Source organism: Astatotilapia calliptera, chromosome 18 (assembly GCF_964374335.1).
Source record: "Astatotilapia calliptera chromosome 18, fAstCal68.1, whole genome shotgun sequence".
NCBI lineage: Eukaryota > Metazoa > Chordata > Actinopteri > Cichliformes > Cichlidae > Astatotilapia > Astatotilapia calliptera.
Window position 1 is genome coordinate 18,067,983 of NC_137439.1, and position 14,890 is coordinate 18,082,872.

The following is a 14,890-nucleotide window of genomic DNA, read 5'->3' on the forward strand; positions in this document are numbered from 1 at the left end:
AAAAAAATACATTTCCCAGCAAGCCTTTTTGCACTTTCAGTCAAGTGAGGCGGCGAACAGTTGAGAGGCGTAAACATAGCGCCTATAAAATGTTTGGTGTTGCGTTACAGGAGCACGTCCTGTGTTTACTGTGGCGAACTCACCCTTTGCTACTTGTACGCTAACAGCGAGTAAAACTGTAAGACGCAGTCACACAGTGAGTTGTCAATGTCAACTGTTGAATATGTGAGGAAACTTTCAACTGTTATCGAGGATTCCTTGCACATTGGCTAGCTTACACGGCGGTCATTTATCTTAAAAATAAAAGAGAAAGTTTTTGTTATGCTACAAGGTTAAACTAAGCCTCGCTGTAGGTCTAAATGTTTTAGATAAGTGGTGACGAAGCAAATAACTTCGGCACCATCTCATCAGGACGCCATTTCACAAGGCTCAGTGTACGTCGACTTATTCTGTTGTATTTTCCGCCATCTAGTGGAGCGTTGAGGCCACAGCGAGCCTTACTGTACCAGACAGACTACTTGTTCACATTCTGCCGCATATATTACGGCAGTATAAAGTCACACAATGTAATTTGGTTTAAAAAACTACGTTTTACCTGTGTGGAATTAAAGATCCTGCAAAAAAAAAAAAAAGACTAAAAATATTATGTTATTAACGTCTACTGCTTAGGAGTGGTTATTCATTTGAATAACCATACATATTCAAATGGAAAATGGTATTTCTACATATCGGAAGTCTCAGTGCTTAAAGGATTATAGTTTATTTAAACTGTCAACTTTGTTAGGATCAACCATTCCTTAAGGCAAATATCTAATCAGCTAATCACATGGCAGTGATTCAGTGCATTCAGGCATGTTTATATGGTCAAGATGACCTGCTGAAGTTCAAACAGAGCGTCAGGATGGGGAAGAAAGTAATTTAAGCAGCTTTGAACAAGGCATGGTTGTTGGTGCCAGATGGGCTGATCTGAGTATTTCAGAGATTGTTTATCTAAACTGTGTCTGTCTCTATATGTTTGCCTTGTAACAGACTGGCGACTTGTCCAGGATGTAACCTGCCTCTCTGTGCATGTTAGCTGGGATAGGCACCAGCCCCCCTACGGCCCTGAATTTTGGTAAGCAGAACAAGATGACTGGATTACCTACTAGGATATTCCCTCACACTCATCTCCAGGGTTTGTTGATGCCAGAGGAGAATACCCAGGCTGGTCTGCACTAACAGGAAGGCAGCAGTAACTCAAACAATTGTTGCAACCAACATATTCAGAAAAGCATCTCTGAATGTGAACATGTTGAACCTAGATGCAGATGAGCTACAGTAGCAGAAGAGCCCATTGGGTGTGACTCCAGTCAGCTAAGAACAGGAAATGGAGGCTATAGTTAACTAACAATGTTCCCTGGTTTGATGATGTATATTTAACTTGTGAGACAAAACCTTTAATGTTGCATTTAAATGGCTCTCCAATTTCATTTCTTCCTCCTTTAAAAAAAGGGCCCTTCCCCTGTATTCATAAGGAATTACCAAATGGCCCAAACCTGATTTGTAATATTCTAAACTGAGGTATATTTTACACCTGAATTGAGAATGTAAATTAGTCTCAATAGGGAAGTTTATTGGATCATAAGAAGAAGGCTCTGAAATGTAAATACTATTAGTAAACATTTCTATCAATAAAACATAAGCACAATTTTTACTGTATATACACTAAGTTAGTAACAGCCAAAGAAGAGTGTGTTTTAGTGATCTCAGACTGTAATTACTACAAGGTTAAAGAACAAGCCTAAAATATGTACAAAAATAATAATGCATACAAAGTAAATGCATTCAGAAATGGAGTTTAATTGGCATGATGTATCCTTTACATAGTATTCTGTAGATTAAAAATGGGGGGGAAAGAGGACTGCATTCAGTTTTTGTTCAGTTGCTCCACAGACATGTAAAAGGAATCAGATTATTGCTGACATCATGTTCCTTGATTCCAGCAAAATGGAAAAACCTCATGCTCAGCCCGTTGGCTCAGGTTGTTACTAAAGAGCTGAAAATGAGAACTGGAGTGTATTTTTAATATAAATTCCTCCCTATTCCTACTATGCTTGTACTGAACCTCTGGACTTAAAAACATGAAAGAACATGTTGAGATGGCTGAATTATACAGAAGCTGCTCCCAACACGAAATACCACAAATATTAAAGTGTTTGCAATTAGATGATCCATTGACATTTTAATATTAAAAAAAAAAAAGGAGGGGGTGGAGGGACAAGAAAAATACTTGTGTATTGATTCTGATCTGAACTTCTTCAGAAATCTAGCAAACCCCTATCCATTCACATACAAACCATGCAGTGCAAAACTTTTTTTTTGTCATCAATTCCCTGATTTCATTATGTCATCTATCGCTGTCCTTAAAAATAAGGGGAAACCCTGTTAATTTGCAGACAGATGTATTGTAAAAGGCGACCGGCAGCCGTTCAACTCCACTGTTTCTTCATCTGACAATTTCATATTGCAACTTTAAAAGCAATACAGTAGAAAATAATGAAAATATTCTGTGCACATAAAGCTCGTGAGCACTGGACTACTGGTGAAGGGTGGCTGATCAGGTAACAAAGACCACTGAAGTGAAGAGACACACTGGTTACACCTCAGAAATCCAACAATACTTTACACATTTGGACTTTACCTTGAAACAACGGCCACTTTAAAGCCACACTCTTAACAGTGCAAACTATATTTAGGAATAAAAATATTTAAAAATCCTGACTCAGTGAATACACTAAAATCAGTGCTCAAATCTTTTGAAATAGAGAATGCATCCTTTTTCGTTGAGAGTTCCATCAAATCTTGTCCGAATGTGTCGGTAAAGCTGTCAAAGAGGCAGATTTTCAGGTGGCTCAGTCAAGAAAATTGCTGAAAAAGTCCCCCAGAATAAAGCCTTTTTTTTTTCTCTCTTTTTTTTTTAAAGTAAGGTATAAAAGAAAACTTTAAACCCTGAAGTGTAGGCATAGTATGTACGCACAGTAAAAAACAATGATGTGTGTGGGGGGGGGGTACACCTGCAGTTTAACCTTTTCTCTATAAACACTGGGTATTGCTTCGTCAAAAGCTTGGGTGACACAAGTATAAAAGTAAAGTGTATAATACAATGCACGTTATGAGCAAAGATCATTTCACACACTTCTGCAAAAGAAAAAGAGACATGTGGTGAGTCATCTCTTGATATAAATCACACACATCAAAGCACTGACATGTAAAGATGTAAATTAATCGTTTATGAGCCGAGCGCCTCTAGAAAAAACAAAAAAAAACAAAAAAACAGTTAACACTGTCAAAATAATACAAAACAGGTCATTCTTGCACACACTGGAAACCAGAAAATATCCACCAGCTGCAAATTTTGACAGTAAATTTATAAGACCCACATGAATAAAATGCAGTTAAACGCGATTCTTCTTTAAATTCGACCTTCTTCAGTATAAACAAAATATACATTAAAGAGAGAGACAGTACAGGCGTTAGCCCCAACTCTTAAATTCACAGTTAGCAATTAAATGTCAGCATTTTCGGTACAGTGAGAAGTGCATGAAAGAAGTCAGGACTACATAGTAACGACATAGAGGACACTCCAGGGGGTGCTATAGTCTAAGAAAAGCAGAAGGAAAAAAAAAAAAAAGTATTGCACATGATTTTAATGTTGGACGCCTCCTTCCCTCCCGCCCTTCCTCCTGTTTCTCTAAGCTGTTTCCAAAGTCCCAGCAGGTGTAGTAATGATGGAGCTTCTGATGACATAGTGAGCTCAGAACAATCAACCCTGCATCCTGGCACAAAAGCTGTCCGTAAGGGCTAGAGGAGTCTGGTGTGACAGCGTAATAAAGAAGAGGAATAAAAACATGTCCACTGAGACAAGTCTACTGGTGTTATTGACATACCAAGGTACAGTTACCCTCGGTAGATGACACAAGTGTGCCAATCAATCGCAAACGAGAAAACTGGTCTGCTATCCAATCGCCACAGAACTGAGTGCCTGCCTGAGAGCTCAGCAGAGAGGTTTTAGAGATAGTCGAGCAAATTCCACACAGGGCGGGGGCAATGTGAATCGGCTGGAGTCTTTGTGTGCTACTACATGGATGGAGTAGTGGGTGTCTGCGTCTTGTGGCGTAGTACCGACTCAGTTGTGTGGGACTTGAAAAGGCATTTCAGAAGACATGGCCTTATTGTAGAAACGGGCACCATTTTACTGTCCAGCACTTAAGGTTCTCAGTGGAGGAGAGCGCCGGTTGGGCACTGCTCGAGACAGTGGTGGTCTACTATGGTCTGTGAAACCTAGAAAGATATATTTAAAAAAAAAAAAGAGAGGTTTTGAAGTTTCAAGAAGAAGTCGGCACGTGCGTGCCAATATTTTTGGCTGCATTTGAAGTGATATCAATCATGCAAGCTGGTAGTTTGTACCTGGTTAAATGGCGACTTGATTCGTGCACTTCCATCTCGTTGCTCTTGAAATCGTTGAGTTCCTTCCTTATAGCTGCCTGCAGAGGACAAAGAGGAAGAAGACTGAGCGAAGCTGCAAAGGCTTAGCTCACAAACGGCAGCCTTTAAGCCCCGACTCCTTTTAGTATGCTTCATGCATTATTTATGCTCATCTCAAAGCCATGAATGAGTCTTCTGAATTCTTTTCTCTCATCACAGGAACTTTCAATTTCCCCCTCTTGAGACTTCTAACAGCCCTAACATAATTTACAATCTGTTGATGATTTACTTGGATAGATTCCTCTTTAAATAGCATTAAGTTTTGATAGCATTGATTTATACAGGACAGATAAAGAGAATACAGTTAAATGGAATTTTTAGATTTGACCATGACAGCTGTATTTTTAGAACATCAAAGCGATATCTACTTTTTTACAGTCTTTGGATCCAAAGCTCCAAATAAAGCAGATTTCAGAGTGGGAAAAAAACCCTGCAGTGATCTGAATGCATCAGCAGGGGGCACTGTGGTGTAATTTCACCAATTGGGCCTCACCAAAGCAAGCTTTTGAGTCCAAACCAGCGGGTAGTGAATCATGGCTTCTGTATATAAAAATGGTACGATACAATCTTTTTTAATGACCTTACATCCCCTCTACAATGTCACAGCATGTAACAGAACCCCGGTCAGGTGATTGCTTCTACTATTCAACGTGACGCAAGGGGATGTCTTCTGCCTCAGGGAGGATGCGTCCACAGCAGGAGACCAAACAAAATTCTGTGTTCGACGGCAGAAGTAGCAAACCAAAAAAAACCCCAACAAAATAAAACTTCAGCACAGCAGCGTTGGGGGGCTTCTTGAGGCACTGCTTGTCCAATTACACTCTTATGTAAGTGGAGATGTTGCATAACCAAAATGCTGAATCCTTATGATTTCTCACATTTCACATGAGTGGACCTCAGGTGTGCCCGTAGTGTTTAGGACAATGCAGAATATCTGCTCAGCAAACTCTACAGCTCATTAAAAGTCTTAGATCACGGGACAGTGAGCAGCAGGGTTGCTTCAGGGTGTTTCACAAAGGCAAACCAAACAACAGAGTTGGACTTTTCATTATGAAAGAGGAGGAACACACCCTTCTGCTACTACAGGGAGTGCAGAATTATTAGGCAAGTTGTATTTTTGAAGAATAATTTTATTATTGAACAACAACCATGATCCCAATGAACCCAAAAAACTCATTAATATCAAAGCTGAATGTTTTTGGAAGCAGTTTTTAGTTTGTTTTTAGTTTTAGCTATTTTAGGGGGATATCTGTGTGTGCAGGTGACTATTACTGTGCATATCTCACATTTGATGATGGACCACAGGTTCTCAATGGGGTTCAGATCAGGTGAACAAGGAGGCCATGTCATTAGTTTTTCTTCTTTTGTACCCTTTCTTGCCAGCCACGCTGTGGAGTACTTGGACGCGTGTGATGGAGCATTGTCCTGCATGAAAATCATGTTTTTCTTGAAGGATGCAGACTTCTTCCTGTACCACTGCTTGAAGAAGGTGTCTTCCAGAAACTGGCAGTAGGACTGGGAGTTGAGCTTGACTCCATCCTCAACCCGAAAAGGCCCCACAAGCTCATCTTTGATGATACCAGCCCAAACCAGTACTCCACCTCCACCTTGCTGGCGTCTGAGTCGGACTGGAGCTCTCTGCCCTTTACCAATCCAGCCACGGGCCCATCCATCTGGCCCATCAAGACTCACTCTCATTTCATCAGGCCATAAAACCTTAGAAAAATCAGTCTTGGGATATTTCTTGGCCCAGTCTTGACGTTTCAGCTTGTGTGTCTTGTTCAGTGGTGGTCGTCTTTCAGCCTTTCTTACCTTGTCCATGTCTCTGAGTATTGCACACCTTGTGCTTTTGGGCACTCCAGTGATGTTGCAGCTCTGAAATATGGCCAAACTGGTGGCAAGTGGCATCTTGGCAGCTGCACGCTTGACTTTTCTCTGTTCATGGGCAGTTATGTTGCGCCTTGGTTTTTCCACACGCTTCTTGCGACCCTGTTGACTATTTTGAATGAAACGCTTGATTGTTCGATGATCACGCTTCAGAAGCTTTGCAATTTTGAGACTGCTGCATCCCTCTGCAAGATATCTCACTATTTTTGACTTTTCTGAGCCTGTCAAGTCCTTCTTTTGACCCATTTTGCCAAAGGAAAGGACGTTGCCTAATAATTATGCACACCTGATATAGGGTGTTGATGTCATTAGACCACACCCCTTCTCATTACAGAGATGCACATCACCTAATATGCTTAATTGGTAGTAGGCTTTCGAGCCTATACAGCTTGGAGTAAGACAACATGCATGAAGAGGATGATGTGGACAAAATACTCATTTGCCTAATAATTCTGCACTCCCTGTATGAGCGTGTCATAAGAAGCACAGAAGCAGAGCTTAAGAGTGACAAATCAAATTAGGGAAGGGGGAATCTTGAGAATATCAGAGATTATCTAATTTTAACAGTAAGATTAGTAAACTGACCTTATCAGCTGCAGTGAGCCGGGTCCAGGGCTTATCTGCCCGCCGGTCGTAGTCCTGGGCATCTGACACCTCCACATAGTCACTGAATCGAATGAGGATTTTGGCCTGTCTCAGTTCCTCTACAGTGGGCCTCTGGCTCAGCTGGAGCGAAATGAGGAAAATTAAAAACATATATTACATTTCTCATAGAAAGTCTTCAGCCTGCATTGTTTTTTCTTATGCAGGAGGAAGAGTGAGGAGGTCAAGAAACCAGTCCTGATATTTTATTGTGTTGAAAAAGTCTCAAATTAACATTTCAGTTTCTGCTTGACACCGATTACTTTACTCAGATACTGATCATAATTCTCATAAGAAAGTGAGGTTATAAAGGAAACCCATAGAACTTTATTTTAGTTTAAGAAGCAATAAGCAAAATTTAACAAACAATGGATTAGATTAGAGTACCTGCACGTCTATCTTCAGCTGCACAGGGTGCTTTTCATTACTCTAACCTCTCTCCTCTCAGGTACACCCAGCAAAAAATAAGAAAGATGCAAGGGCAGACATACTAAAGCTGTCAAATTGGAAATCTGTGGTTTTATGTAGTTAGTCTTCAGCAAAGTAAGTTATTTATAACATGCTGCACACACATAGTGATGCATGAATATTTCAGGAACATGGAACCATAACAGCATAATGAAAAGCTCCCACTGCCTCATGTAGAATCTCATATATAACCTTTAAAATGGGTGCTGTGGCTCTACGCCTGAGTGTAGATCTATTTTTTTGTGAGGTAACGTCTCCTTCCTTACTTATGAGGTGTCTTTCGGAACGGCTAGACTCAGGTCCTTGCCTGATGAAGTGATGAAGTATTACAACACCCTGCTGTTTAAAAAGCCTGGTTCTTCCATTACTTGGTTTACACATTTGCATAACAAGTGAAAGATCCACAGTTTGATCCTGGAAGGAGACACAAATCCCTTTGGGGTTGTGTCAGAAAGGGCATCTGGTGTAAAAATCTGCCAAATCAAACATGAGGAGCTACCCACTGTGGCGGCTTCTTGTGAGTAAGGGAGCAGCCGGAAGTAGATTTAGATTAATTCCCTTTAATAGCGCTGAAGCAAAAGGGATGACATGACATTTTATTTTACAGTTTTTCCTCCTCGTTCACATATTCTAAGGAGTCATGGTTAGAGTACATATCTTTTACTTGATTTCTTGAGAATTGGGTAGCACTACTTTTTGAAAAAATAGCTCGGTTATGTTGGTTATTTTGACCTTGGTTCACCTTGGAGTAAATCGCTTTCAGTTACAGCCATGTTTCTGATTACAACTTCAAAAAAAAAAAAAAAACCAAAAAAAAAAAACCCCTTCTCTCTATTCTTGCATTTTTAAAAACTTGCATATTTTAAAGTATATATCATCATTGGTATTTGTCCAACAGCTGAGAGGTTTTGTTTTGAGAAGCATATCTGCAGGTGAGCAGAAAGTGTTATTCTTTAATTTGACAGGGATGGGAACATGCTCAACACCTCCCTATGGGGTCTAAGAGTTTGGCATCCAACATGTTGAAGGGACAAGGGCAACAAGGGCATCAGTGTCTCCTGAGGGAACCTGAGAAGTACCAACACCAGGCCCACGCATACACACACACTCCATTTCATCAGATGACTCACTGTCATAGTGTTTGTTTATCCTGGCCAACAACTTGCCCCTTCAAGTGCCAAAAGAGCAAGTGTGGGTTCACACTTTTGGAGCTATTTTGGACTCACCTTTCGCGTGAGCCTTCGTTTTATCTCCCTTTTCTCCTCCATTTCCTCCTGCTCATTGCGAGCTGCAAAGAATGAAAGGATGAAGTGTTAACCTTTGAATACAGGCATCCGTACAGTGGGGCTCTTTGTGAAATAAGTACAAGCGCGCCGCTTGCTTAAAATGCCTCATTTGTTCCACACTTAACTGGATAAGTCCCTTAAAGCTTAAAAAGCTTCCATCATTGGCTGTTTTATGCTTTTAGGAGAGGTTAGGCATGAGGAGTGACTGATTGCTTTGTTTCTTTCACATTGTCCCAGAGCTTTTCAAATGTATATAGTTCTCTTTTGCTGATTACATCAAGTTCTTATTCCTCACTAAATTCCTGTATGTGTTGTCCTGCAGATTCCACTGGAATCACAATGACAAACAAAACAAAAAGATAAGTTAAAACGAGAGACAAGAGTAAACAAGAAGCACACTGGGACACTGCTGTTTGCAAAAAGCTTCACCAGTCAGTCTGTATTTATGCTTGTACTAAACACACACTCCATTTCCAGTACTACTTGCAGTTTGGGATTTTAGATGTTGCTTCATTACAAAATAAAGTCCCGTTTGTTTAACCTTGGTTTTGTATGTGTGTGAGTGACAGGGAGGACATGACTTGTCAGTCATAAATTGTTACTTTGTCTTTTTCCCCCTTGTACTGTTGCCAATCATCCAAGAGCCTCTGGGAAAGCAGGAACTGATAGTAAATCAGTCTTTGATGTGAGATCTGCAGAGTCCCAGGAAACAGAACTGCTTCTCTCTGATACTGCATGTGTTTGAGCTAAGAAAGCAGTCTCTGTGGACATGACTCCTCGGGGAACCCTGCTACCTTGCATGACTTTCACGAAAAGGCAGATCGAGGAGGAACAAAAGAAAGAGATGCATGTCCACGAGCACTCACATAACAGGGTCTCATAATAATCATTTAAAAAAAATTAATAAAAAAATGTAAAAAAAAAGAAAAGAAAAGAAATTTCCACGCTGCCCTTCATGCAGTCAGTATGCACAAGAAGGCAGCTACAAATGTGGGCCATGTGTTGCTAAAAGGCAACGTTTGAGGGACCTTTTTGCACATTTTTAGCTATGTAATGTTAAATACACACGTTTAAGATACTCACGTTTGAGGATGTTCCTTTGCTCTAGCTCCTCAGCTGTGGGTCTCTGACTCAAGCGTCTGATGAGAAACAGAAATCCACAGTCAGCACACAATCAGAGAAAGGAGGTCAGCGAGGAAAGTCTGAACCAATATGGGAGCAGTTTTGAGATTATCACATTTAAAAAAAGAAAATACATCCAAATATTTTACAGGTTTTTCTCATTAAGAGGACTTTAACAGTCACGGGGTTCAATTAATGTTCGCATCAAACATCTGAATGACTTTGAAAACATGACTTTGTTAGTGCCAGACAAGCTGGTTTGTGGATCTCTTGGGATTTTCAGCCACAAATGTCTCTAGAGTTCAGAACCGTATGGGGGGGGAAAAAAACCCAGTGAGGAGCAGTTCTACAGAGGGGAAACATCTTGGTGATGAGAGGCCACAGAACAGCTAGCCTGGTACGGAAAATCCACTCCCAGCAAGTGCAGCTGAGAGCAGCAAAGCACCTCAGAATGCAATTTCAAACTTTGAGGCCAACAGGCTGCAATAGAAATCTGAGGGTGCAGTGGGCAGAGGCTCACAAAAACTTAAGCACAAATGCAAAGACAGTTAAGAAATAAATGTAATCAGAATTTCTGATCCACATCATCAAACCATGGACCAACCTTACTTTGTGGATTGGAGGTTTGAGGAAAAAATAAATTAAAAAAATTCCTTTAACTTTCATTGTTTGACTGCCATTGTGTGTATGAGTATCATTGCTGACCAAGTTGATCTTTTCTTCCTACAAATTACTGATGGCTACTTCCAGCTTGATGATGCACCTTGTTACAAAGCTAAAGTCACCACTAACTGGGCACATCAGCGTGGCAGTGAGTACAGTCACCTCAATAACCTCATTAGTCACCAGATCCGAATCCACAACACCTTTGGGATGTTTTATAAGGGGAGATCCGCAATGTGAATGTGCAGCTGCCAAATTTGCAGAACTGATGTGATGCAGTCACGTCACACATGAAAATTCAGGGTATTTTGAGAGGACAAGAAGTGTTCCAAAACAGTATAGTTCAGGAAAAAGCTGCTAAGCTCATTTTTTTTCTCCCCTACATTCTGCAGAGCATTCACTTCCCAGCTTTGACATCGACTCCCGACAAGTTTATCTTATTGACACGTTGGCTCACAGAACGAGCACTTTTATATAGTGCTGGGAATAAGTCGCGTAGAGTAAGTTTAGAGTAAAATGCATTCTCAAACTGAACTGAATACAAATGACCTCAATTCTCATTCTTCCTTGTGTCCTGTAGAAGTTATTTATGAGCAACAGAGTTGTATATTGTTTTAGTTGAAAGGCTTTTATCTTATTTAAGCTCTTGCCTCATGACAGCTTGACAGGTGAAAATCCAAAAACGTCACTCATTCATGATCACCAATCCCCACAATGACTCAATGATAAAGCAGTGATGGGATGCAGGAATAAGGCTAAAAGCAAAGCCTGATACCCCAAACCACCAAACTCTTATCTGATGCTGTATCAGGAAAATATGACTGTGACACCTTCAGCTGCTGAGTAAAAAGGTCATTACAAATTTACTGCATACAGCACCTACACAGCAAAAAACAGAATAGCCAGATATGCTTTTTATTTTATTTTATACAACATCAGAGTAGATGTGCTGTGTACAGGTTATCTCTAGTATGCTTATTAAGTGGCTGGAAGTACTAAGATGCACAAAGTCAGTCACTCAAAATACTTTCAGCTGGAGACTCTTACAATAGCAATCTATCCAAAACAAGTGGTGGTAGATCTGTCTTTGAGCACTGGATCAATGATTGACTCAGTTTCTTTAGATCTGACCTGTTACTGCTCATCAAAATAAGAGCCTGTAGCCAGACATAGTTCTGTGCAAAGAAAGGTCCAGGCACTAAATCCCAGACTGGGCTTTTGGATATCTCAGCATGGATTGAAGATTATGTAGTAAGCTCCATTTACTTTTGAACCTTTTACCAGTTTAAGTGATGCAAAGAATAGAGATGGTGAAGGTAGATGAGTTTAAATACCTGGGGTCAACCATGTAAAGAAAATGCAGATAGTGAGGTGCATAAGAGAGGTGAAGAAGAGTTTGCAGGCATGGTGGAGTGGATGGAGATGAGTGACATTAAAATATATAGTTAGTGCTATATTTTTATTTAACCACTCAAATTAAACCCAAGTCTTTGCTTTAAGCTCTTTATTCTTTACAGCTGAATGTTTTGATACATGGCTAGAATAGTAAAAGTTGTCAGTTTCAGACAATCCCGAAAAAGTATTTTTAAACATTAAAAAGTGCTTGTTTCTGAACCCGGTGCAAGTATTGCAGACAATACAAATTCCTTCTGAACAAGTAAAATTTGTAACCCTTCCAGATATCAATGATGCGTGGAAGTGAGAAATCACTTAATCATTGATTTAGTTTCTTTCTCTCTGAGCTGCTGCTGACTTATACCAACCAATTATTTAGCAGCATTTAGAAGGACAAACATCATTGTAATTACATCCAGAAATTCAATACACACAAATAAGATATAAGAACGCCTAAGAAATCTGCCCAAGGAAAAAAGGAAAATTTAAAAAGGAATAAAATAATAAAATACATGTTACATGAAAATATGAATACAGTCATTAAATCCAGCGGAGAAAGAAAAAAAAAACAGCATAAAACCGTGCATTTATTAACTTTATGAAGGGTAAAAGCACTTCATTTTACTTTCCATACTTTTCCCAGTGAATCAGGTCAGCAGAACTAAGCTGAGGTCAGCGTGTCCTAGATCAGCATTATCATAATCAATTCTAACTGGCCTGGCACAAGCAACTACTTTAAAGGACACAATGCCGCTGGTAATAAAGAGTGAAATGGGAAAGTGTTTGTTAGGTGATACTGTATAAAAGACGCTGTTACAGAGCTGGAACATCAGAACTAAGCAGACAGTATGTCTGAGAACATGTACTGTGCTGCCGTCACAGTGAGGAGTAGTGCCAGTGTCTCTAGGTAATACTCCGTCAGTGCCGCATCTCATATCGAATTGCACTATTCAGATTTTCATTTTTACCAAGTAGCTGGTGGTTTCTTTGCCCCCTTACCACATCATTACATCCGCTTTATTTAGTCGCGCATGTTCATAAAGCCCAGTGAAATCAAATGAGACCAAACATTGCGTTGTTTGATCTGCTCAGTTACTAGAATTCACATTCATGACCTCAACATATGTATATACATTCCTACGACTTGCACACACGGCATCACTGCAGTGTGTGTAAACTGCTGATATGAAGCGGCTTGCGCGGTGCTGCTGTGTGGAGGAGTCGGGTGGAGATAGTTTGGCACATGCATCACTGTGGTGATTCAGTGAGCGAGGCAGGGAGTCAGGCAGGAGAGGAAGAAAGTGAGAGAGAGACAGGGTTAGAGAGAGAAATGGAGAGAGAGAGAGCACTCGAGAGAGAGAAGACAAGAGCAGGGAAAAAAAGGAGGAGGGGGGAGTTTGATGCATCACTGAAATTAGGTCAGCTCCATTTTCAGAGACTCGTTTTAACGAAATAAAGCGTTTATCCTTATCGGATATTGGGAAGGAAAAAACTGAAAGGATAGAAAAGACTGAATAAAAATAAGACTCACATGGGCTTTGGACTGAGTCACAATACTGTTAAGCCAGGACATTAGGAATTGTCAGCCCAAAGTAAAACAAATGCTTGCAATGGCTGAGAAAAGCCAGTGCTGTTGCCCAACAGCTGTTATCGGGCTGGCTACAGCAACATCAGCCAGGCCCACTGGAAATATCTGTCCCAGAAATTGTGGCTGTATTGTAATTGTATTCAGGCTAAGAAGAAAAGCATGTGCGTATGATTCTCACCTTGTGAGTTTGGTGCCTATCTGCTGCCTAGATTCCAGTCTCTCCTCATCTGTCTGCATGGGCAGGATGTTTTTCTCCTCCAGTTCCCTCTTAGATGGACGGTTACTCAGCTTGATGGCCAAAGAGTCTTTTCTTAGTACCTTCTGAGCCAGTGTACCTAAATTTGAAATGCAAAATGTTAAAATAGTTATGGTTAATAGGTATTGGTATGGTAAAAATAAGTATACGAAAATGGGGTTTAATGTACTGATCTTTGCTATTTGGCCTCTGTTTTCTGGATCTTCCAGAAAACAGAGTTTTAAATATTTTATACCATGGATTTAAAACAATAGCTCTCTAACATTATGTTCCTTCCATGCATTCTGCACAGTTCAGCAGTTTTTCCAAGAGAATATGCATCAAAGTTTTGGCTGATAATTAAATTCTAGATACATTTCTGTGAATCTTTCGGCCCTACTTTGAAGGTTAGTTTAAATCTGAGTTCCAAGAGCCTTCATGTGAAATAAGGAGCCCTGACAATTATGATCAGTCAAACAAACAGTCTCTATGTCTGCAAACATGAGCTGTCCAAACAAAAACAGTAAGTAGAAGTAAGTAAGTAAAATTTATTTATATAGCGCTTTTCACAGATAAAAATCACAAAGTGCTTTACAACACAGAAAATGGGAATATAAAAACAATATAACAGTAAATAAAACAATGTAAAACAATAAAACTATAAAAACAGCATAAGAAGAAATTAATCAAATGCTTTTCTAAATAAAAATGTCTTCAGCTGTTTCTTAAAAGAATCAATGGAGTCCGTGCAGCGAAGAGACAGTGGGAGAGAATTCCACAACCGTGGTGCCACAGTCTGAAAGGCCCGATCACCACGAGTTTTAAAACGAGTGCGTGGTACCACCAGCAGTCTCTGATCTAATGACCTTAAAGCCCGAGAAGATGTATGTGGTTTCAGCAGGTCAGATAAATCTTGAGGAGCCTGACCATGCAGGGCCCTAAAGGTTAGAACTAAAATTTTAAACTGAAACCTAAAATTTACAGGCAACCAGTGAAGGGAGGCCAAGACTGGAGTGATATGCGAACAGAGAAAGACACTTCTGCTGCTAAGGCACCCTGTTTCTCAAATGCCCTACCTGT

At 40.1% G+C, this 14,890-nt stretch overlaps 1 protein-coding gene and 1 long non-coding RNA gene across 5 annotated transcripts in view; one reads left to right on the forward strand and one right to left on the reverse strand.

Moving 5' to 3' along the window:
• The first annotated feature begins 33 nt into the window (after positions 1–33).
• On the forward strand, positions 34–2,085 carry LOC145421940 (uncharacterized). Its single transcript, XR_013903318.1, has 2 exons — positions 34–196; positions 1,030–2,085. It is a non-coding gene; the product is annotated as an uncharacterized LOC145421940 (long non-coding RNA).
• The window catches only part of LOC113010706 (phosphatase and actin regulator 1-like), a 50,229-nt gene continuing 37,158 nt past the window's right edge, over positions 1,820–14,890 (reverse strand). For 3 of the 4 annotated variants that reach the window (XM_026149902.2, XM_080292936.1, XM_026149901.2), the window contains exons 7-12: positions 13,754–13,910; positions 9,891–9,946; positions 8,748–8,809; positions 6,997–7,137; positions 4,447–4,523; positions 1,820–4,320 (exon numbers count right to left, since the gene is read on the reverse strand). In XM_026149902.2, coding sequence (XP_026005687.1) covers positions 4,305–4,320; positions 4,447–4,523; positions 6,997–7,137; positions 8,748–8,809; positions 9,891–9,946; positions 13,754–13,910 — 509 coding nt within the window. In that variant the 3' untranslated portion in view covers positions 1,820–4,304. The other variant, XM_080292935.1, reaches the window with a different exon arrangement.